Raw genomic sequence first — 23000 nt, 5'->3', positions numbered from 1 at the left:
CTCTTGAAAGCTTTGTTGTATAATATTGTGGTGCTATCATAATATGTGCTGTATAATCTATAGAGTACACACACAAAATCCCACTGTGGAAGTCTCTGAAGTTGCTAGCTTTCTACAGTAACAAATATAATTAGGGGGAAAGTGGCATCTTGGGGAACCCAGTTCAGCATTGTGCCCCCATTTGAGTCTGTTGCTGCCCTTGCAAAACGTCTGGCAAGCACCATCACGCTGCAGAGGCAGCGTTTTTACATTTACTTTGCACATGTGTAAGTCACTGCACAAGGCAAAGCATCAAGTGTCTTGTCCTAGACATAAGGGCTTTTGCAATGAGCATGTTAGGCTCAGTATTATGATGGCACAGCCTGGAAAGAAGCAATAATTTTAAAACATGGCATGGATATTCAGACAGATTGTGTCGGTCATGACTTCCTGTGGATAAGATTTAGGCATTTTATGGGGAAAGGGTTTTACTGGATGATGTTCAGTGATAGAAGGGATGGAAAGAGATTGCAGTTTAATTAAAATTCTAATCCCAAGTTTGACAATTTTTTCTCGCCAGGTCAGCAGCCTGCATGTTCTGTTTGTGATCCCCATGAATTAAATGGGCTGACAGTTGTTAGCTTCTTTGGAAATGCCTGTAAATCCAGCTAAAAATTAGCAAACATCAAAAAGCTGTTCTGAAACATAGAGTAGGAATATGTCATGGAGCAGTTTTCCATCAACGCACGTACAGGAGCCTTTCATAAGCACCAGTTTAGTCCACTGCTGCCAGTGCTCAAATACAAACGAAGAAACCTTTCTTCCCCAGCAGGAAGTCACAGTTACTGGCCTGTGCCACTGCAGTCTCACTGGCATGTTCCTGTTTTCCAGGTAGTTAAACAGTGTTGCCACAAAGGTAGTGCTCATCCTTCACCAGCCATGAGGCTTCCTCTGCTTTGTGCCTCCGTGATGCTAATGAGTCTGTCCCAGTGCAGAGCCGTCAGCTTCCCTGAAGATGAGGACCCTATTAACATTGTTGACTACCACTGTAAGTAATCTGCAAATGGTGCTAACCACTAGGGAGGAAGTTCTAATGTGTTTTTTTAAACTTCCCAAGTAAAAAAAAAAGTCTGTTTTCTTTCAAATTGAAATGTGTTTACTGGCTTTGTACCTTTAATAGAACACTTAATCATTTTCTTAAAAAAGCAATCAGAAATACAGCAATAACTTCAGGAAAAAAGAACATTTGCTGACATTAGCCATCTTTTCCTCATTTATATTCAAGACATTACTCAAGGAATTTAGTTTAAACCCTTCTACACCTAGTATATACAGCTAATCAATGCCATATATTGATTCTTTGGCTCCATAATCCTGAGTGATGGTGTAGCCCATTTTTACTTGCAGATTCAAGGCAATATCCAGTATTTAGAGGACGCCCTTCAGGCAATGAATCTCAGCACAGACTGGACTTCCAACTGATGTTGAAAATTCGAGACACACTTTATATCGCTGGCAGGTAATTTTCCTTCACTCGGTTCATTAGATTAAAATTCTTTTCTCTTCTGGTTTTGCATTAATGTGTAAAATTCATTTAGAAAAATCTGCAGAATATGATAAAAATTAGAACTGGGGAAGGACTTCCCAGAGAAATATAGTGTATCTATGGCCAGTGCATGAAAATTGGATTCGAAGGCTGCAGTTACTGTAGTTATGCTAAAACCAATGATCAAATACTCTCTTCCCTCTTTTATGTTACTGCCCTGATAAAAACCTCTCCTGATCGTTTTGAGCTTGGACTGATGGATCAGGAATGTAGGAAGTGAGGATAACACACTTCAATATTTACAGTCTGGATTAGTCTTCAACAGAACGGAAAGACAGAGGTGGATAGCTGGACACTGGAGGTGCTCTCTACAGACCACGCCAATAAAAATCAAAACCACCCCATGTTGCCCATGACCAATCTTCTTCAATTTGTATTAAACACAGAAAATCCATAAGCGTTTCATAGAAGTTTCTGGTCTAACAAAACACTCTAAAAATAGGTTTAGTTTATCTAAAACAAGGCCAATGAGTTAATGAATTTACTAGTGTCTTCTTACTCTTTGCAAAACAGGGACCAAGTTTACACTGTAAACTTAAATGAAGTTCCAAAATCGGAAGTTACTCCAAGCAAGGTGAGTAGATACAGGTGCTGGCGAGGGAGAGATATTTGCTTTGGTTTTCATTTTTTTAAGATTTTTTGTGGAAAGGAAGTCAAATGTTCTTTTCTGGTTTGATGTAACAGAAATTAACATGGAGGTCAAGGCAGCAGGACAGAGAGAACTGTGCTATGAAAGGCAAGCATAAAGTAAGTTTAGCATGTACCTTATAGAAAAACAACACTAATATTTATTATATATTTGAAGCCTGTGATTAATATGTCATACTCTCCTTTCAGGATGAATGCCATAACTTCATTAAAGTCTTTGTTCCAAGAAGTGATGAGATGGTGTTTGTCTGTGGAACAAATGCATTTAACCCTATGTGCAGATACTATCAGGTAAGGGTATTGAAAATGTCATTAATCTGTTACTGGTTTTGCTCGCTCTAATTATGCTATAGCAAATACATCGAAGAGTGCTTCAAGGTGAAATAAAAACAGACAGAAGCCAATGTGCTGAATTAAGTTTTCTGCAAAGACAATGTTATCCTTTCATGCCAGTGTACAAAATAGAAATTACACTATCACCCATTTATTTTTCTCCTCTAGCTGAATACCTTAGAGTATGATGGGGAGGAAATTAGTGGTTTGGCAAGATGCCCATTTGATGCCAGACAAACCAATGTCGCCCTCTTTGCTGGTAAGAACTTTTGCTTGTAATGAGTCTAAATGATTAATGACACGAAAGGAGCCAGAGAGCTTTTAAAGCAGGCACAGGAAAGCTAAAGGTGTCACGGTGCCCCTGCTCTTAAATTTTTTAAAGGGCCTCCAAAGGATTAGAAGCTGACCTGTTAATAAATAGGTTACAGCAACCTGGGGAAGAGTGGCAGTAAAGAAATGGGGAAAAATACAGGCTGGTCAGAATTCTGTAGATTTTTAAAGGCCTCTTAATACCACGTTTTCAACTTCCGTTTTAGATGGAAAATTGTATTCGGCAACAGTAGCAGATTTCCTGGCAAGTGATGCTGTTATTTATCGCAGCATGGGGGATGGATCTGCCCTAAGAACAATAAAGTATGATTCCAAATGGATAAAAGGTAATTTGGGGGAGTATTTTCCCATACACATGGCAAATGTAATTTCAGTGGCACAGGGGGTCAGGTAATTCACAGCCAGTATGCTTTACACACATGGTACAATGTCAGCATATATGCAGTTTTCAATACAGTATGATTACAATAAGAAAGCATTTTAAATACAAATAAAGCAAAATTGTTGTTAAATACATCAGTAGATCAGTCTGCAGTAACAAAATACCTTAGCTGAAATGCAATTCCTCTGAGGCCTTTTTACAGTCCATTAGCCAATATTAAAGACTTCAAGATCGTTTAAGCTCCAGCGCACCCATATTTGGATGTCCTAAAGGTACCTGGTAGACTGGAGCTCCTGTTAGCTGGTGTGGACCTGTGGAGAAGCTGCCAAGTCACACAGCGCAGTCAGGGTTGTGTGCCAATTGAGTAGTTCTTTAAAGTAACCTTCTCCTTGCTCTTTCTTACAGAACCACACTTCCTCCATGCCATAGAATATGGGAACTACGTTTATTTCTTCTTCCGAGAAATTGCGGTAGAGCACAATAATTTAGGCAAGGTGGGTATTGTCACAGCGAGCTGTCAGGTTAGCCATGAGTTGCAGCAAAATGAGATCACTCTAAAACAGTATCAGTAACAAGCACAGTTTGCAATATGAAGTAGGGACTAGTACAAAGTTCGCACAGTTTTCCCATCATGATAATTTATGGGGGTGGGGGAGTGGGAAAGAGAAACAGAACAGTGCATTCTTCAGCCAAAAAGTTGTTTCTGTTCTCTATGCCTTGCTGTTAGGCAAGCTCGCTACAGGTATCTTTTAGTATTGCTGTTGCCGTAGTGTTGCTGTTGCCTTAACGCTTGTGGCAAGTAATGGAAAATCTGAGGGTTTTTGCATGCTTATTAAAGAAACAAAAGAAAACAACACAAAAGAAGAGTTTCAAATAAGTTCCTCCAATGTCCCTGGATATTGAATAATTCAGTCATGCCAGTACAAAGTATAATACTCATGCCTCACCATGGAAGGATATTCTATAATAAATTATTAAATCCTTTACACATGGATAATTAAAGTCTTTAAATCTCACTAACAATATGATTTTGAAGGGAAAAAGGGTGGGGACAAGCTGCAGAATTGCATTTGCTTGGTGATACTTTAAGATGCCTGTGCACTATGAGCTAAACACCATTTGCTTTCATCCTTTCTGTGCAGATTCCTGTTAACAGAATTATCTTTGGTTTTTTATTAACAGCTCAGAAACAAGCACTGTGTTCCTTGCATCTCAAGTATTTCTCTGTTTTCCTTTTTCCTTTTTGCCCTTCACAGGCTGTGTATTCCCGTGTGGCACGTATATGCAAAAATGACATGGGGGGGTCCCAAAGAGTCCTAGAAAAACATTGGACATCCTTTCTGAAAGCTCGGCTCAACTGCTCTGTTCCTGGGGATTCATTCTTCTACTTTGATGTTCTGCAGTCTATCACAGACATAATAGAAATCAACGGAGTCCCCATGGTTGTTGGTGTATTCACCACACAGCTTAACAGGTGAGAGATGAGCAAACTTACATCAAAGGTAGTTCTCTGTTTCTGTCTTACACTGGGATTGGTGCCATTGTAGTCTGAGTTCTTGCAACTATTTTTCTAATTTTACAGCATCCCTGGTTCAGCAGTGTGTGCTTTCAGCATGGATGACATTGAGAAAGTCTTCAAAGGGAGATTTAAAGAACAAAAGACCCCTGACTCTGTTTGGACAGCTGTACCTGAAGACAAAGTGCCAAAGCCAAGGTAAAAGGTTCTTACTCATGATGCCATAACGTTGTCCTTGTAAAGAGCTGCCTTAAATCAGCTGCACTCTTGAGCATCTTGTCAGGTAAAAACCAAAGCAGAGCTTTACACTTCAGCCATAAGGATGCTTGTTAGCAGGCTGCCTTCTCTCATTAGCTAGAATCCAAGAGGAAAACAATGTCGTTCTCCTTTCAGACCTGGCTGCTGTGCAAAACACGGCCTAGCAGAGGCTTACAAAACCTCCATTGATTTCCCAGACGAAACACTCTCCTTCATCAAATCTCATCCTTTGATGGATTCAGCTGTCCCCTCAGTCACTGAGGAGCCCTGGTTTACCAAAACACGTGTCAGGTATGACGCCATTTAAATATAACGCATATGAAAAGGAAAAGAAGAAAGCCTGCTGGTAACAATATGCCTTTTGGTCTCTATAGATACAGATTGACAGCAATTGCTGTAGACCATGCTGCTGGACCCTACCAGAACTACACAGTCATATTTGTTGGCTCTGAAGCAGGAGTAGTACTTAAAATCTTGGCAAAGACCAGGCCTTTTTCACTGAATGACAGCGTATTACTGGAAGAGATTGAAGCATATAATCATGCAAAGTAAGTATTACCAGAACACGTAAGCTCTTCATCTAGTCCTTGGTACCTAGCTAAAAAGAATTATGGTAAACAGAAACCAGTTCATTATCACCAACATCACACTTGTTTGTCATTTCATGGTGTTCCTCATGTTGAATAACCTGAATATATTTGGTCACTTGCCATTTTGCATGGGTTGAGTGAACAACCTAATTCCACTCCAGTGACGTCAGTGATACAGTCTAATTCTTTCACAAATAGATACTCTTCTTCCTGAATGTGAACTGTCAGACCTATCTGCTGCTGTTAAAAAGAAATGTTGTGAGCTTATCTTGAAGGTTTCTCAAGAGTGACCAATAATGTATAAACTACATCTAATCATTTTAAGCTTGTTTATTCTGGCCCAAAGAATTTGGGAATGGAAGCATTCCAATTAGACTCTACAGGCATCCAATACAGGACTCCTCCTGTTCTGCTCTGTAGAGATATTTATGCCGACTGAGAGAACAAAGAAAATGGATTTGGATTTTTTTCCTACATAGTTAAGCAAAATTGTCACCTTGCTGTAAATAAGAGCCAGAAGCTGGCATTTGATAACCCATAGGTTTGTTTAGAAATCACTCAGCAAAGACTGGTAAGTTACATTTACATATGCAAAATGTCTGTATTGTCTCTATCTACCCAGACAATAAATAAAGAAAACATTTGCAGTGTAAGCACCACACAAAGTACTACAGTTACTAAAATAATGGCCTACCATTATTTTTGCTGAACAGGTGTAATGCTGAGAGCGAGGAGGATAGAAGAGTAATTTCCCTTCAGCTGGATAGAGACCACCATGCTCTGTTCGTGGCATTCTCCAGCTGCGTCATTAGAATTCCTCTGAGTCGGTGTGAGCGTCACGGGTCATGTAAAAAGTACGGCCCCGTTCCTAAACTCCCTTTAAAGGAAGGGCGGCAACATCTCTTGGGAAGGAAGTAAAAAAATGCATGATTTTTTTGGGGTTTTCTCTTGCAAGGGCATGTATTGCTTCACGGGACCCATACTGTGGCTGGTTAGACCACGAGGCATGTGGAAGAGTGACACCAGGCATGCTGTAAGTACTGCTTTTCAAATTAACCCAGCACCTCTACATAAGCTTTATAGCCCACATGAGCTCATATCCTATGTGTATTCCCTTGCACTCCAATTAATAAACCTCAGTTTTTTTAGGGATGGTTTTTCAGTGTACTGTATATGTAGGAGAACAGAATGCTGAAGTTTGACCTAATTCTGCAATCTCTAGGTGAAGACATGCTTGCAGTGGGAGTTTTACATGTGTGTGGGAGGGCAAGCAGACGTGTAGGAAGAGCAGTTGGAAGCAGGAAGGCAAGAAATTGCTGCCTGCAAACCTGAGCACCTCAGAGAGGGCAGTACACAGTATGCCCTCCCAGGCATGCTCATGGCCAGGGCACAGTCAATTGCAAATATGAAAGCACAGGATTTACAGTGGGAAAAGATTTTTGCCTCCACACTGGAGGCTGGGTGATATATATGCATACCAAAGGCATCGTGCACAAATCAAGTCTGTAATATACAGTGCATTAGCAGCTGTATCTTAAAAAGAGGCCTTTGTAGCAGGCCAGTGCAAACTTCAGCTAGTACAATTGGATGGTTGTATCTAAAACCAAGAGCATGCTCAATGTAGAAGACATGATGAAGCTGCTGAAAAAAGGGATTTTTTTTCTATTTCCTGGCATAAAGCAGGTATATAGAGTTTTAAAGTCAGGTTATAACTAACTTGTGCATCTTGTAGAACAATATTTTGGGCCATACACTAGTTCTTGTATATGTTCCCATTTGCTGCTTCCAGAAAAAAAAAAAATCATTTGTTTCCCTACTAATACTGTTAAATGCAGGTTCTCTTCGTTTGTTTCATACAACCACAGCGGAGCATATGTACAAGATGTCGAATACGGCAACACAGCGCAGCTTGGGGACTGCCATGGTAAGGCACAGTCGTTGCTGCTCGTTTATAATGTCTCAGCAGTAGTCTGCAGCCACACCTTACGATGGATGTTAAATTTATGATGAGCTTTTCAGTAACATGATGAACACATTGCCTGGTGTTACTGTGAATGTTCACAAAGCTAAGCTTTTTGGTCCTGGGTGGCAGAGTTTTGTCTTTCCTTCACCAGTTTACAACTATTTTGGGTCTACAGCAAAGTAGTGAAGATTTTATTTTTTTGTAACCAGTAATATTTTAGTTTTTATTTTCCATTACTCAGGTTTGAGATCTTTTGCTTTCTTTTTGTTACTTTTTACTGATTACTTGTTCCTTTAATTCTTTTAGAAATTTTGCCTACTACAGCTACACCAGATTACAAAATATTTGGCGACCCAACATCTGGTTAGTTTTTTTAATTTTTTTGAATTAATGACCTTTACTTTCCTTCAGTTCAGCATTTTCAGCCCTTTTTTCCTTCCTTTTGCACAGTTGGCAATCCTCCATTTTTGTGCTTTTACTCATGTTCCCACTGATGGTAAAGATAGCCAGACTCTTCTCACTCAGCACTTCACCCTGTGTAGCCGCATGTTAACAGCTCATTATTGAGACATCTTTTATTAAAGAGCCTGATTAACATAGATGACATCTTCACTGCACGGAAGTCCACTAAGCTTTACTCTTTATCCCCAGCCATGCATTTGTGAATGCCCCTGTTGGTCATCTCGAGTAGATGAATGGCAGAATTTCATCATCTTCCTCCTTACCTCTCCTTTCCTCTTTTCCTTCTTTCCCAGCAAGCTTTTTGCACAAATACACATTTTTCTAAAATGTGTATTTCTATATTTTTGAAATGTTTTAAGTGGTTTGTGCTAACGGAAAAAATTTAACATCACAAACTGTGTAGCTGAATGAGGACTTGCGGAGACAAAGGTGCCTTAGCCAGAAGCTTTATGCATTGTTGTCAGATGGACTTTCACATCCTTTTCTCCTTCAGTGATTTTTCTAATAGTGTTTTCACCATCAGCCCCTGGAGTTCAGGAAGACGGGACCCAGTACTCCTCTGTTGAAGTCAAAAGCAGAACCTGTGTTGACTTCAACAGGAGCAAGACCGAGCCCTTATTTTCCATTCTTTGCTCCCAGCACCTGGTCTCTGCTTTCAAACCAAGAGCACATTTCTGATTGAAAAATAGAAAAATAATGTATTTGTATGTTAAATTTGTAACAGTGCAACAAGAACATTATTCTATGTTTTGGTTTCCGACGATATTTGCAATTCTGTAATTTGCCAAGAAGTAATGTTTGACACAAATATTTTCCAGATATATTTACCCATCATGTAAGTTAGTGACTCACTTAGGAAAGCAAGACAAAACAGAGCTGTGCTACAGGGAAATGTTGCCTTGCTTGCGTGAGCATTTACTATATCAACTGAATTTTTTCTAAGTGGTATTTTAGGACACAGATATAACTGAACCTTATTTTCAAGTCCTGAATCGGTGTGCTTTTGGAGAACATTCCTCAGTCAATCTTGAGCCATAGACATTCATGCCTAAACCTACTGGGACAGTGAACACAAAATACCTGAGTGTGCAAATTAGACTTTGGACTGTAAATCTAATTTGATGTTTCCTCCTTGTGTGCATTTTCATGTAGGCTGTGGTGATTCTGTTCAGCAAATGTACTACAGAGGAGCTAGAATCTATGCAACATTGTTCCTTAGGAACCATTACAAAATAGAGGTTAAAAACATTCCTTTCATCCCCACCTGTAGAAGTGGCTCATTCAGCAGTTCCTGGTATACCATAATAGCACTAATGGAGCTGATCTGGTTTCTCAGGCGTAACCTGTCATGAGCGTGTATCTTTCCAAGTAACTTTTTTTAAGATGTTTAAAAGGCAGCCAAGTATGTTGTCTCCAGTGAAGAATATAGAGCAATTAAGTAGAATAAGTTGTGCTTTTTCACCTCCACCAGTTGCTTACTTTAACTTTTGCACTGCTTTCATTTTCATGTTTGACTTTTCTGGCTTTTTGGCTAGCAGCTGTTGATGTTTTAATGTATTTTTTTCACACTTAAAAGTTTTAAACCAACTGATTTTAATCAGCCTGCTGTACTTTTGCAAACTTGTAGGGGGTCACATTTTGCTCTGACATGTAACTCCCATTAAATACTGTCTCCAGCTATAGCTTAGATGTGCCATGAAACAGTGAGGAAAGCCTGACTGTAATACACATTAATAAAAATCTGTTTGCCACCACAGACATGGAGTTCTCCTCAGCTTCCATTACCACAATGGCAAGTATCCCAGTTATATCACCTAAAGTGATTGGTTCCTGGAAACCTAAAGTGACTGGCTCTCGGAAATTTGTAGTTCAAGATGACCCAAACACTTCTGATTATTCTGATCCATTATCAGGTGTCCCAAAGGGTAAGGCCTTACCAGGGAATACATTGCAGCTGAATGGAAACCTGATAGTCTCAGCATTGTCTAAGGCTTAAATGTAACAGCCATGGTTGTTGGGCTATATTTTACACCCATTTCCTGTGAATATGCAGACAGTGCAATCATGTTTTTCATACCTACTTATCTGGTGTACAAAGTGCTGCTTAAAGCTTGTAATGGGAAACACAGATAATAAGCCCAGCCTTTTATTCCTGGGGTGCTCCAAAGCTCCCATTAAAATCAGTGGGAGTTCCGGATGCATTAAAAAAAATTATGTTCAGGACTTATCTGGTGGTTGTTTTCAAACCAGTCTAGTTTGGATAAGACTATTAGTCCTCATGAATGGTTGCTTACAAGAGCTTAATGATTTTATTTTTTTTTTTGTGGTGGTTGTTTGGTTTGGGAGGGGTGGGCAGAAGACAAAGTACAGCTCCATGACAAGTCCATGACAAATCCATGCATTAAATGGGGCATATCCCAAACTCTGCCTGCCTGCACCATGTTTCTGAAGAATGTGGGTCAGCTCTGAGTAAAGATATGCTGAATTTTTATTCTCTGGATATGAGCATCACTTTACAGATGATCTCAGTACATAGAGACCCACACACAGAGGTTTTAAGCTGACACAAAAAGAAATATACTCCGCATGTAATTCATCTTTCCACAGCCATTCTTTCAGCTAAGTTGCTCTCACAGCAACAAACAGTATAATTCAGTAGGGTGACTGCAGTCAACCAAAGAATCAAGAAGCTTCCAATCCCATGACCAAAACCTAACACAAGTCCACATCAGTACACAGAATAGCTAGGTGACAGACATGTTTGCACAATTCTGTATTTACTGAAAATCTCACCAGCCAAAAATCATTTGTGGTTTACTACCATTCACCAAAACATATCAGGTTTCCTATCAGCCATTATGGCAGTGCATTTGACATTTTAATTTGCTGCAGTTATTTTCCTTTTTGCTTTAAATTTTTCCTATCATTTGCTCTTGGTTCTGAATCACATTTTGTGTCATAGCTATTAGTGAACTTTACTCATGTTTTCTTTCTTCTTCTGCACAGTGCCATTAAAACCTATAACCCTGAACATTAACGATGTTCAAAGGCCTTGCCTCTAACAAAAGTAAACCTGTTCCTTCCCTCTTGCTCTTTTATTTTAACATCCCTTGGGATAGTTCACAGAATTACTTTCATTAAAAACTAACATTGTCTCAATTGCAAGATGTCTGTGGTTGCTTTAAAAATCTCAAAAACCAAAGGGAGCTTGTTAATATACAAATAAACTAATCCAATATTCAACACCTTGGTCTAAGCTGAAAGTTTTCTAAATTTTAACATTTCTCTAATAACCTTGCAAGTTGGGTTTTTTAATGTTATGCAAGTATTTATGTTCATTATTGACTAGAAAAAAAAATTTGTGCTCTAATAGAATGACATAATCTTGAACTTCAAAAATTGTACACTTATATAATGGAAGGTGTGCCACTCAAAGGCTAGCAACCCTGTGGAGGTATTAGTTTACAAATTTTGCACCGTATTACATTGATGTAGCTACAACAATGCAGTATGTACATTATACAGTTTTACAAAGCATTTGCATAATCCTGTCTCTCTTTTGATACCGATTTCTGAATTGGGCAGAAAATTGAGAGCGAAATCCATCCATGAGTCATTAATTGCTGTCTGGCCCAGTAGCACCTTCTAACCTCAATTTTCCAGCAGAAATCATTAATGTTAATAACATACAGGCCCCTAGTTGTGAGCCTTAAAGGAAATTCGGGGACAGGCTAAACTGAACGTAATATGAGGAGAGATGCTTCGACAAGCATTCCTCATTATTGGAGGAAATGGACAGTCTTCATTTAGACTGACCAATGCTCACACAGTCATTTTTATTTATAAAATTATTTGCATGCACCAGTGCTGTGGATTGCAGGATCCAACTGAGTTACACCAACACTAGACACAGAGCACTTACAAAAACTTAACAGACACTTTCCTGAGGGAGGTTACCATCTTCTGAAATGTATCGGTACTAAGTACATTTAGATTTATGATCTACTGCATGTCTTTTGCAGGTGTAAGGTGGGAAGTGCAATCAGGAGAGTCCAACCAAATGGTACATATGAATGTTCTAATCACTTGTGTCTTTGCCGCTTTTGTCCTGGGAGCCTTTATTGCGGGAGTGGCTGTTTACTGTTACCGGGATTTATTTGTACGGAAATCCAGAAAAATACACAAAGATGCAGAATCGGCTCAGTCCTGTACTGACTCCAGTGGGAGCTTTGCTAAACTGAATGGGCTTTTTGATAGTCCTGTCAAGGAATATCAACAAAACATTGATTCACCCAAACTTTACACAAACCTGTTGACTAACAGAAAGGAGTTGCCACCAAACGGTGATACGAAGTCCATGATGATGGACCACAGGGGGCAGCCTCCGGAATTAGCTGCGCTTCCAACTCCTGAATCTACACCAGTTCTTCAACAAAAGACTCTGCAGGCTATGAAAAGTCAGTCGGACAAAGCGCATAGTAACCTCAATGCTTCACGAAAGGAAACCCCACTAAAAAGCCCTCAGTTTTTTCCTTCCAGTCCTCCACCCCACTCTCCTCTAAGTCATGGACATATTCCTAGTGCTATCGTTCTTCCCAATGCTACCCATGATTACAATACATCTTTCTCAAATTCTAACGTGCACAAGACAGACAAAAAGATGCAACATCTTGATCATCCACTTACAAAACCATCCAGCAAAAGAGACCACAGGAGATCTGTTGATTCCAGGAACACCCTGAATGATTTTCTGAAACACTTAAATGAAACTACTAATAATCCCAAAGCAATTATGGGAGATATTCAAGTGGCCCACCAGACTTTAATGCTGGATCCAATGGGAAATATGTCTGAGATCCCACCTAAGGTTCCCAACAGGGAGGCATCTTTATATTCTCCCCCATCAACTCTTCCGAGAAACAGCCCCACAAAACGAGTGGATGTTCCCACCACGCCTGCAGTACCAATGACCTCTTTGGAAAGACAGAGAGGTTATCACAAAAATTCATCACAAAGGCATTCAATATCTGCCCTTCCTAAAAACTTAAACTCACCAAATGGTGTTTTGTTATCCAGACAGCCTAGCATTAATCGTGGGGGATACATGGCTCCCACGGCAGGCACAAAGATGGACTACATGCAAGGGACGCCTGTCAGTGTTCACCTCCAGCCTTCCTTGTCCAGGCAAAGCAGTTACACAAGCAATGGCACCCTTCCTCGTACAGGAATAAAGAGGACACCCTCCTTAAAACCCGACGTGCCACCAAAACCCTCATTCGTTCCTCAGACAACGTCAGTCAGACCACTGAACAAATACAGTTACTAGGACATGTCTGTGCTAAAAAATGAGTGTGGCATTGACCTGTACAGGTTGTGAGATGATGTTGTGGTAGACACATAAGACAGAGACTTGCTTGTTATTAAAGAGAACAAAGTGGCCAAAGAAACTGTCTTATTTCAGCAACATCTGTGTCTTGCCATGTGTAGCCCTAGCAAGACTTCGTCCTTGCTAAGAGCAAACACACACACACAAAAAAAGAGAACAAAAAAACAAAGGAAAGTGCTGGTCATTACATTTCTTTTGTTTGGAGCTAAGGAGACATGTAGCACAATGGGGTGGGGGCTACTTTACTGTTCTAAATGGCTAAAAGAAATTGGGGGGAAAAAACAGTCAGCAAATACTTGAAAAATGGGTTCCATTTTAGACTGCCACTAAGCGTGGTCCTTCCCATTAAATGTGAACATTTTAATATGTATGCATTCACCTTGCCTCTTGCACAAATGTCAGAAAATGGTAATGTCTCAATATCTGGGTTAATAATCAATTTGCTGGAATTCAGTCTCTGGCCCAACTGTAGCATTTATTTTTTTCCTCTCCGTGTGTGGCATTTTGTTTGTGCCACAGATAAAGCTGTGCGTGTGCGTGTGTACTGTACACACTAGGATGTACTAGATACCCATTGCATCTTTTATGCTATGGAATTGTTTACATTGAGCATGACTGAACAAACAGCTGACTCTGCCTTCTGCAGCCCATTGGGTTCAGTTCAGAGAGTGCTAAGGATGACCTGCACATCTCTGCCAGCCTTCTGAATGATAATGCCTTGATGACCTAGTCACCCAGTGAAAGAGTGCAGATATGTTTAATTCGTCATAACGCTGTTGTGCTGCTATTGATCCAGCGCTGTGCATGTCAAACCTAGTGTTTTGGGCTGGAATGGGGCAGTTTTTCTGTTTCCACAGTGCCTCCATCTAATACCTGGACACTGTGAACTTGAGCCCCTGTACTTCTTATTGAGGGCAGCTAATAATCAATTCACTTGGCAAAGGCCTGTGTAACTAGAGAAGGTTACATTTTTTTGTTGCATTTAATAAAGCCCTACACACTGATATATTCTTGTCAAAAAGGGGAAACAATTGGCCTGGCAGAAGCAGTCTGTGAAAACTCAACAGTAGTGCAATCAATTTGTTTTTGTTGTGTAATGTAAGGTTGTTTTTGTTTTTGTTTTTTTTCCAAAGTCATGCAGGTAATGACAATATTCTGTAAATATTATGTGTGAGTTTACCTGAATCTGTGCATTTTGTGCCTTATTCATGCAAATGATAAATGTACTAAAGAAAAAAAAATCTGTCACGTGTTCTCACTATAGCACATATCTCCCGCGTGCCGGTTGTAAAACCTCTCAACACCACCACTGCCCTCTCCGTCCTGCCGTTCCCACCCCCCCCCCCCCCCAAAAAAAAAAAAGATAAAAAAGCAAGAATAATTCATGGTAACTAAAGGCAGCCTACGATCCAAGAAGACAGCAGCATTAAATCACCTTACCGTGATAAACATTCCACTCCAGCTCTCTGTAGGATCAAACAGTTATAATGTGAAATGAAATGAGGTTTCTAGGGTAATGGAACACCTGCTAAAGTTGTGTAAGCTATTTAGTAGGTTTTACAGTATCCACTTGCAGCTGATGTTCAACACAGATGGCTATTTTAGCTTGCAAACTACACACTACCACATTGTTTATTGAACATAACTATAGAAATAACCATGGCAGAGGAATATTCATGAATTAGTGGGACAAATAACTGCAACGGGTTTCAGAGTCGGTGGAGATTTATGTTATGTGTTCAAAGGGGAGAAAAGGTTAGTCACTGAAAACTGCATCTCTGTTACAGAACAAAGAATAAAGGATAGAAGTAGTCATTTTTTTCTTGTAAGGCTGTAAGGGACATTTATTTCCTGAGACCTCTGGATCCAAAAATCAATGATCTCGCTCCTAAACACTTCTGTCTTGCAACTAAAACACTACAGATTAATAACTATTTAAAATGTACTCAGTTGTCAAAAGACACAAACTGATTCGAATTCACTTTACAAATATTAATTAATACAGATGTGTGTGAAACCGAAAGATAAATGTATGTGAACCCTGATAACCTCCTGTAACATTGTGCTGCCTTGTAGATGGTAATGTGAGTTCTCTCAGTATTTATGTTGAAATTTCTAACATTCAACCTAGTCCTTATTCTGTTAATTTAATAATAAAAGATGCTTTATCCATTTGTGCAAAGGTAAACGCAGATTGTATCTTTTTTAATGGTACGGCATAAAAAAAAGTAACCCTTAAATGAAGCTGCTCTATACTATAGAGTACTTTAACATGTATAGATATCTTGTAAACTTGTATTGTGGATGTGTAAATAATACGTTCTTTGGATTTTTAACACCGCATGTAAAGTCAAAATAAAATATTCCAATGTACTGAGTCTCTAATTTCATGATTAGTGGAGCTAGTGTTAGGTGCACTGTTGTTGGGATTACAATAGAGGACAAACTCTGCTTGCTTTACTAGCTCTGTGAAGAAGGCACAGTGACCTCCTCGCATCAGCCTTACAGGGGACTTGCAGAGGCAGATGCAATGCACACAGGTGTCCTTCCATTTTCGTTGCAGGCATGTGCTGACATGCATGTTCTTGAGGGAGCGTGAGTGTCTGTGGATGACTTTCAGCCTCCGGAGTTAAATATAAAACATTGGAGTAACTGGCGTGCAGTGGTAGTGTGCAGTACAGCGTCAGCGCTGCCCATATGACACACCAACAAGGTGCACTGAATTTGAAAATATGTAATACATGCCAATATGAAGCCTTTATTGGAGTGTGATCAAGGCTTCAGCTGGGCCCTGGTTCCTGTGAACCTTTCTTGTTAAGGTTAGAAAAATACCAATTACTTGCAACTACAGTACAGTTTTGAAAGGAGCTAGTGTGGTCCTTCTAAAATGTAGGCTACAAAAAGATAAGAGATCATTCATGGCAAAATTAACCGCAGAACCTACATAGCAGGACGTTCCTAAATACTAACTAATGCTTAATAAGTGACATTCATGTTCCAGGCAGACAGTAAAGCCCAACAGAAATGTACATGCTGTATATTTAGTATGTGCCAATATCTCACGTAATTTTAAAATAATCAGGGTAACTTAATATCAGAAAACATTTAATGTATTCTTTTTAATTAAAGTTTATTTTTGATAATGGATAAAAAAAATTTGTTACAAGATTATGCTGTCAAGGTATTAATCATTTGAAGTTACTGTGCATGTTCTAACAATACAATGGCACCTAGTTGTACCTTACTGAAAGGAAAAAAAAATCTTTTAAAGGGAAAAGACGCATGGTGCAAAAAAAAATATCCCAAACCTGTAATGGCTCAATATGGTGGGGTTTTTTTGTAGTGCAGAAGCAAATATAAATTTCTTTTCATTTATGTGGGTTTTTTTTTCCATTGGATGTTTTTTTTACGAAATAAATAAATAATAAAAGTACATACAGCTGTTGTGTGCTGCAAGCCTGTCCTGCTTTTCCACTTCAACTATGCCATTGGCATGATGGTGTCAGCCAGCATGGCTAAAGGTGTTCCCTTTAGGTGAAGGGGCAGTACCCACTGAAGCACACCTACGTGAATCTTTTCAGTCAGGCATTGAGGGTCATAATGAGAAATTACAGTTATTTCAGTGCATCTACAACACAAATGATGGAGTATTTTTTTGTTCAGAACCTATCTGTATTTATTTTATCTGGAAGGTGTCAAGAGACCGTTCTCCACAGTTACTTGTTTTGGTCCATGTTGAACCAGCCTTCACATAACCAGCATGATGTGGTGGCTGGGTGGGCTCTAGCCAGACTATCCTCTCTCCCGGCATGCTCTGCTGGGCTAAAAAATGGTGGGTGCAAATGCCACAGAAGTCTATGAAAACAAATATTGGCCATTTGTTAGAAAAATAAGTACTACTACCTTTACTAACAGCGAGGGGACGTGGTAGCCAAAGGCTGGCCAGCCATAACAGCTTTCAAACTGCTTTGTCTTTAATAATGATGCCAAAGCAGGCCCCTGCAGACTCCCCATTTTGCAAGGGACCTGCAACAATAAGTAAGAGATTAGCAAGAGAAGAAATTAAAGCCATTTCAGTTTTTCTCCTCAGCTGTTCACCTGGGTCAATTTGTTGGTTTTTTTAAAGCATCCTGAAGTCTGTCTTGAAGAACAATCCATAACTGATGAGTGCATGAAGAGTTTGCGATGCTAGCAATCAGGAACATGCTGGCAAAGGGCGGTCCCAGGCCCAGAGCACAGAGGTGGCCTGAGTGCTCAGGGCAGTGGGGAGACATGGGCAGTCCTGGTGTGGGCACGTGAAGGCAGAGGAGAGGCTCCCGCTCTGGCTTGCTTTGTGCTTTTGAAGAAAAACCCAAATAATTTTGTACAGCACAGGTAAAAAAGACAAGACAAAAAAGGTCTGCAGGCCCACAGTAGTGAGGTGATTGCAAGAAAACCAATTTGTAAAGCTGTGAGTAGTTATCTGTATGACTCTGCTGCCAGCACAAACCCGTGGCCTTTTAAATTGGGGTCTTAAAGTAATCAGAGTAGTTACAAAAATCAGGATGCCTCTGTCTTAGTGCCGTCTTGCTAATGACTCACTCTGTGACCCTGGGAAGATTATGCAGGGTTTATTCAAGATAATGGAGCCTCAGAAGGCAGTGTTCTTAGTTGGGAGTATGTGCAATTGGTCTGTTTGTATCGTTTTCCAGTTATGGAGGTTTTTCTTATTTTTCCTTCTCCCTCTGTGAGTCTGTGCACCAGCAAGGACATTTGCAGGTAAATAAGAGGAAAGAGAACTTCCTTCCCATCTGGCAAAGGTTAGTGTTTGCAGGAATGGGGAGGAGTAGGTTGGCATTTCCCCAGGTGCCTATTAATTTCATGGGATGGAAAAATATTTTTTAAAAATTGATCACGACAAAAATACCTCATAAATGCAGCATCTGGACTTCAGCTGGGATGTGCAAGCTTTTCATATAAAAAGCAGTACCAGGAGACCAACCTACCAAGACTGCATTTGTTGTTCAAATGTCATCATAGCACAGTATGAAAGAGCAAGACACCAAAGGATTTGGGAGGAAAAAAGCATTAAATATTTAATTAGATTCAGCTTAGCTCAGAGAACTCGAGATTCTTGACTTTTTATTCAATCATACTAAAGTGCAACTGGTGTGAGGGCCTGACTGGACCAGCCTTTGCTGTCTGCCTGCAAACGTTTTTGTAGACATTGGCCTGACACACATCTGAAATTATAATCTGTCCTGAACTCTCAACTGAGAAACCATTTCTGCTCTGCCTGAAATGAAATTTATTGGAAGCTCTGATTTTATTAGTGCATTCTGAACTCATCCGATGACCTGATTTATGGTCTGCTTGCTTGCTTTTTTCCTACAGTCACCAACTACTTTTCTGAGCTCTGCTCATTAAAATCGTAACTAGATCCCAGTCTGTCTGTGTCCTACAGTGAAGGCTGCTGACCAGAGCAGAGCTGCTAAAGGGTGACCATATTTAAGTAAAGTTTGAGAATTCCTTGGCCTGCAACAGTGTTGCTCACTCTTTAAGGGTAGGTAGGATACTTCAAGGTTAGGTAGGAGAAGAAAAATCTACCACATGGACGAGCCATCCTGACCATTTTCAGGAATGGTCCCATCTGTCAGCAAAAAGGAAGTTTATGACAGGAAAACTGGAATGGAGAAAAAGAAAAAAACCCACCAAAAAATAACCACCAACAACTCCAAAACTGACCTGCACACATCCTGCTGTCATTGTTTTGTGAATCACAGACTGTTTTTCCAGGGCAGTCCCACTGACTTGCACAAAAATGAACCAAGAATAATGGTTCTCAATAACGGCCCTTCTGCAGGATCATACCTGGCTGTAGTAACTGTTTTGTAACTTTTTCCAGTAGCTGACCTTAAACATTGGCAAAGCCAGACCATGAGCTAACCGGTTTGCTTCTGTAGCTGTATGACAGACTTTAACATATGTCTATTCCTGCACAGAAATGGACAGCTGCCCAGTAGGAGAAGAAAGGTGGCAACTGGCTTTTAATTTGGGTCACTTTAAGCACAGGCTTATTTCTCAAATCTTTGATTTACAACACTGGCCTCACATAAGGGAAAAATAAAAGTAGATTATAGCAGATGAATCATAAAAGCAATGCACAAGCTAGCTCTACCTTCCCTTTCTGTGCAAGGAATAACCATCTGATTACTCCGATTTCTCAGGAATACATGTTGGTCAATTAACAGCTGGGGTTTTTTTGTTATGGACTAATGGCAAATTTTTATAATCAGGCCATGCTGTATAACCATGAATAGCTGTTAGTCACAGGTTATTGTGCCTGGCCAACAACTAGGTGAGCAAGAAGCACTTCCAATATTAATGCTGTATGTGAGAATTGATATCTGTGAAAGCTTGTGCATGCAGCACTGACATTCAGTCTCTGTCACTGTTAGCGTGGGTGAAATACTGACTCCATTGAATAAGATGGCAGCGCTGCATGGGGCCAGGCCTTCACCCTCAATCACTCAGACATTCCCAGAAAGCAAATGCTAAGGAGGTGTGAGCAAGGCCAAAGCAAAATGGGCTGCACATCTGCAGGAAAGCATTTGCTGTAATAGGATGCAGCCTCAACATCATCTCTGGCCACTTTTGTTTGATAAGGAGATCAAGGCTTCAGAGTAAGAAAAATACCGCTGCAAGAATGGCTGCTTTTTCTGGTTTTTTTTTTTTTGGAGGGTTTTCCAGCAGGTACTGCAATAGGAGCTGAACAGGGTTGCTTAGGCGAGCTGACATTGTGTATGTGCCTGTGTGGAGTCCTCTTGCCATTCCTGGACCACAGTGGCTGTAAATTTCCCTGGTTTTAAATCCATTAGAAAAGCCCATCATATATTAGACTCAACTGGGACATAAGGTGCTAAACGACAAGAGAAAAGCTTGAATTGAAACTGGCTGTAGATGTCAAAAATCACAAGAAAGGATTCTTCAGGTATGTCAAACACAAGCAGAAACAGAAGGAAAACATAGGCCCACTGTTAAACAGAAAAGGCGAGTCAGTCACCAACAATGCAGAAAAGGCAGAGGTTCTCAACACTTTCTTCACCTCTGTCTTTACCAACACTGTTGGGTCCCAGGCTTTGGGAATGAAATTCCTGGTTGATCCAAACATAGACCCACCATCAGTGAAGGAAGAGTTAGCACGTGAATTATTACAGGAGCTTGAGCCCTACATATCGATGGGCCCTGATGCCATCCACCCGAGGGTGTTGAGAGAGCTGGCTGATCTTCAAGAAGTAGTGGAGAATGGGGGATGTTCCAGAGGACTGGAGGAAGACAAATGTTACCCCTATCTACAAGAAAGGCTCAAGGGAGGATCCGGGTAACTATAGGCCAATCAGCCTTACTTCAATCCCTGGGAAAGTTATGGAATGAATCCTCCTGGGAGCCCTCACAAGTCAAATGAAGCACGTGATTGGGAAAAGCCAACATGGCTTCACTAAAGGCAGATCGTGCTTGACAAACCTGGTGGCCTTCTATGACAGGGTGACTTGCCTGGTTGACATGGGGCAGGCAGTGGACATTGTCTACCTGGACTTCTCCAAGGCCTCTGATACGGTCCCCCACAGTCTCCTCCTGGAGAAATTAATGCGTTATAGCCTAGACGAGTAGTCTGTGCAGTGGGTGGGGAACTGGCTGACCGGTCGCACCCAAAGGTGGTGGTAAATGGCTCCTTTTCCAAGTGGCAACCTGTCACAAGTGGGGTCCCCCAGGGATTGATATTGGGCTCAATGTTATTCAACATCTGGATAACAGGATCAAGCGTAGCCTGATGAAGTTTGCTGATGACACCAAGTTGAGTGGGGAAGTAGACACTTCAGAAGGGAAAGCTGCTCTGCAGGAAGATCTGGATAGGCTGGAAGAGTGGGCCAACAAGAACCTTATGAAGTTCAACAAGGACAAGCGTAAGGTTTTGCACCTGGGAAAACACAATCCAGGAGTGCAGCACAGACTGGGATCCACCTGGCTGGAGAGCAGCTCTGTGGAAAGGGACCTGGGGGTCCTGGTGGACAGAAAGCTCAACGTGAGCAACCAGTGTTCTGCTGTGGCCAAGAAGGCCAACAGGGTGCTGGGTTGCATCAAAAAGGGCATTGCCAGCAGAGATAAAGAAGTCATTATCCGCTCTACTCAGCGCTTGTCAGGCCACACCTGGAGTACTGTGGACAGTTCTGGTCCCCGCTATACAAAAAGGATGTGGACAGGCTGGAAGGGGTCCAGAGAAGGGCCACCAAGATGGTCAAAGGACTGGGAAGCCTCCCATATGAGGATAGGCTGGGAGAACTGGGTTTGTTCAGCCTTGAGAAAGGGAGGCTCAGAGGGGATCTCATCACCACCATGTACCAGTACTTAAGGGGCAGCTACAAAGAAGATGGAGACTCCCTTGTTACAAGGACTCACATGGAGAGGACAAGGGGGAATGGACACAAATTGCTCTTGGGGAGATTCCGATTGGACACCAGAGGAAAATTTTTCACAGTGAGGACAGTCACCCATTGGAATAATCTCCCCAGGGAAGTGGTTGACTCGGCCATGTTGGACACTTTTAAGATTTGTCTGGACAGGGTGCTGGGCCATCTTGTCTAGGCTCTGCTCTTCCTAGAAAGGTTGGACTAGATGATCACAGAGGTCCCTTCCAACCTCTGATTCTGTGATACTATATAAAGGCACCCACTGAGCACATTAAGACTAGCCTGTGGGGAGCTGCTTGTGCTAACGGAAGCAGAAGAGGGTGTTTTGGGTGTTTGTTTCACTTCTATTGGTAACATTTAAGTAATAGGTATTAAAATCACAGAATCACAGAATTGCTGAGGTTGGAAGGGAGTGCTGGAGATGATCTGGTCCAAGCCCCTTGCTCAAGCCAAGCCACCTAGAGCTACTCAAGCGTTCAGGAAATCACTGAGACGAATTAGGACCCTGAACAGAAAATCAGTAAAAATGATTACTCATCCTTAAAATCCTTTCTAGCAGAACTTTCAGATGAAGCTGGTCTTTTTGCATAAAGCTGAAGTCTTCCTTCTACCTGGACTGAGGTGAGTTTTGATAGCCAACTACTATTTTTATTGCAGCACTTATTCGTCTTTGACAAGCATAGAGTGAACATTCTCAAATAGTCCTTCACTGTTCAGATCTCAGAGGATATCAGCTGATCCTAACGCACAACGTACCACTCTCCATGCGAGTCTTTCATCTGAAGTGACATCATGATCAAAGGCAAGGTTCTACGGAGTGCAATGCACTGTGAGAAAGTCACATGATATTTCAGAGCCGCTCATTACTGGGATGGATAGTTCAGAAAGCACTTGAAAATGACATTTTACTAAACATGGTAAGTTCAGTTTTACAAGCATTCCTTGCTATCTCCTGCTGCTTCAGTTAAACTGCAGTACTTGGTAAAAGGCTGGATTTTTCCTTTCCACTGGAACAAAATTCCATGTAGAATTTCTCCCCAGTCTGAGGGATGGGGTATGCCTCAAAAGCCTCTAAGTACGTAAGATATTCCAGACCAGGA

At 40.9% G+C, this 23000-nt stretch overlaps 1 protein-coding gene across 11 annotated transcripts in view; it reads left to right on the top strand.

The window, feature by feature from the left end:
• SEMA6D (semaphorin 6D) overlaps positions 1-15826 on the top strand; it is a 31860-nt gene extending 16034 nt beyond the window's left edge. For 3 of the 11 annotated variants that reach the window (XM_064456384.1, XM_064456381.1, XM_064456383.1), the window contains exons 2-19: positions 871-1027; positions 1387-1498; positions 2099-2159; positions 2270-2332; positions 2423-2524; positions 2735-2825; positions 3103-3222; positions 3684-3772; positions 4535-4752; positions 4861-4992; positions 5188-5343; positions 5427-5600; positions 6356-6496; positions 6598-6675; positions 7478-7566; positions 7912-7968; positions 9825-9992; positions 12090-15826. In XM_064456384.1, the coding sequence (XP_064312454.1) occupies positions 919-1027; positions 1387-1498; positions 2099-2159; positions 2270-2332; positions 2423-2524; positions 2735-2825; positions 3103-3222; positions 3684-3772; positions 4535-4752; positions 4861-4992; positions 5188-5343; positions 5427-5600; positions 6356-6496; positions 6598-6675; positions 7478-7566; positions 7912-7968; positions 9825-9992; positions 12090-13393 (3264 nt within the window). In that variant the 5' untranslated portion in view covers positions 871-918 and the 3' untranslated portion in view covers positions 13394-15826. The remainder of the gene's footprint in view (positions 1-870; positions 1028-1386; positions 1499-2098; positions 2160-2269; positions 2333-2422; positions 2525-2734; positions 2826-3102; positions 3223-3683; positions 3773-4534; positions 4753-4860; positions 4993-5187; positions 5344-5426; positions 5601-6355; positions 6497-6597; positions 6676-7477; positions 7567-7911; positions 7969-9824; positions 9993-12089) is intronic. The other 8 variants (XM_064456385.1, XM_064456387.1, XM_064456389.1 and 5 more) reach the window with 8 other exon arrangements.
• Positions 15827-23000: the final 7174 nt, after the last annotated feature.

The sequence above is a fragment of the Phalacrocorax carbo genome, chromosome 7, assembly GCF_963921805.1.
Source record: "Phalacrocorax carbo chromosome 7, bPhaCar2.1, whole genome shotgun sequence".
NCBI lineage: Eukaryota > Metazoa > Chordata > Aves > Suliformes > Phalacrocoracidae > Phalacrocorax > Phalacrocorax carbo.
The sequence above is the reverse complement of the archived record's forward strand: the minus strand, read 5'-3'. Positions and strand labels throughout refer to the sequence as shown.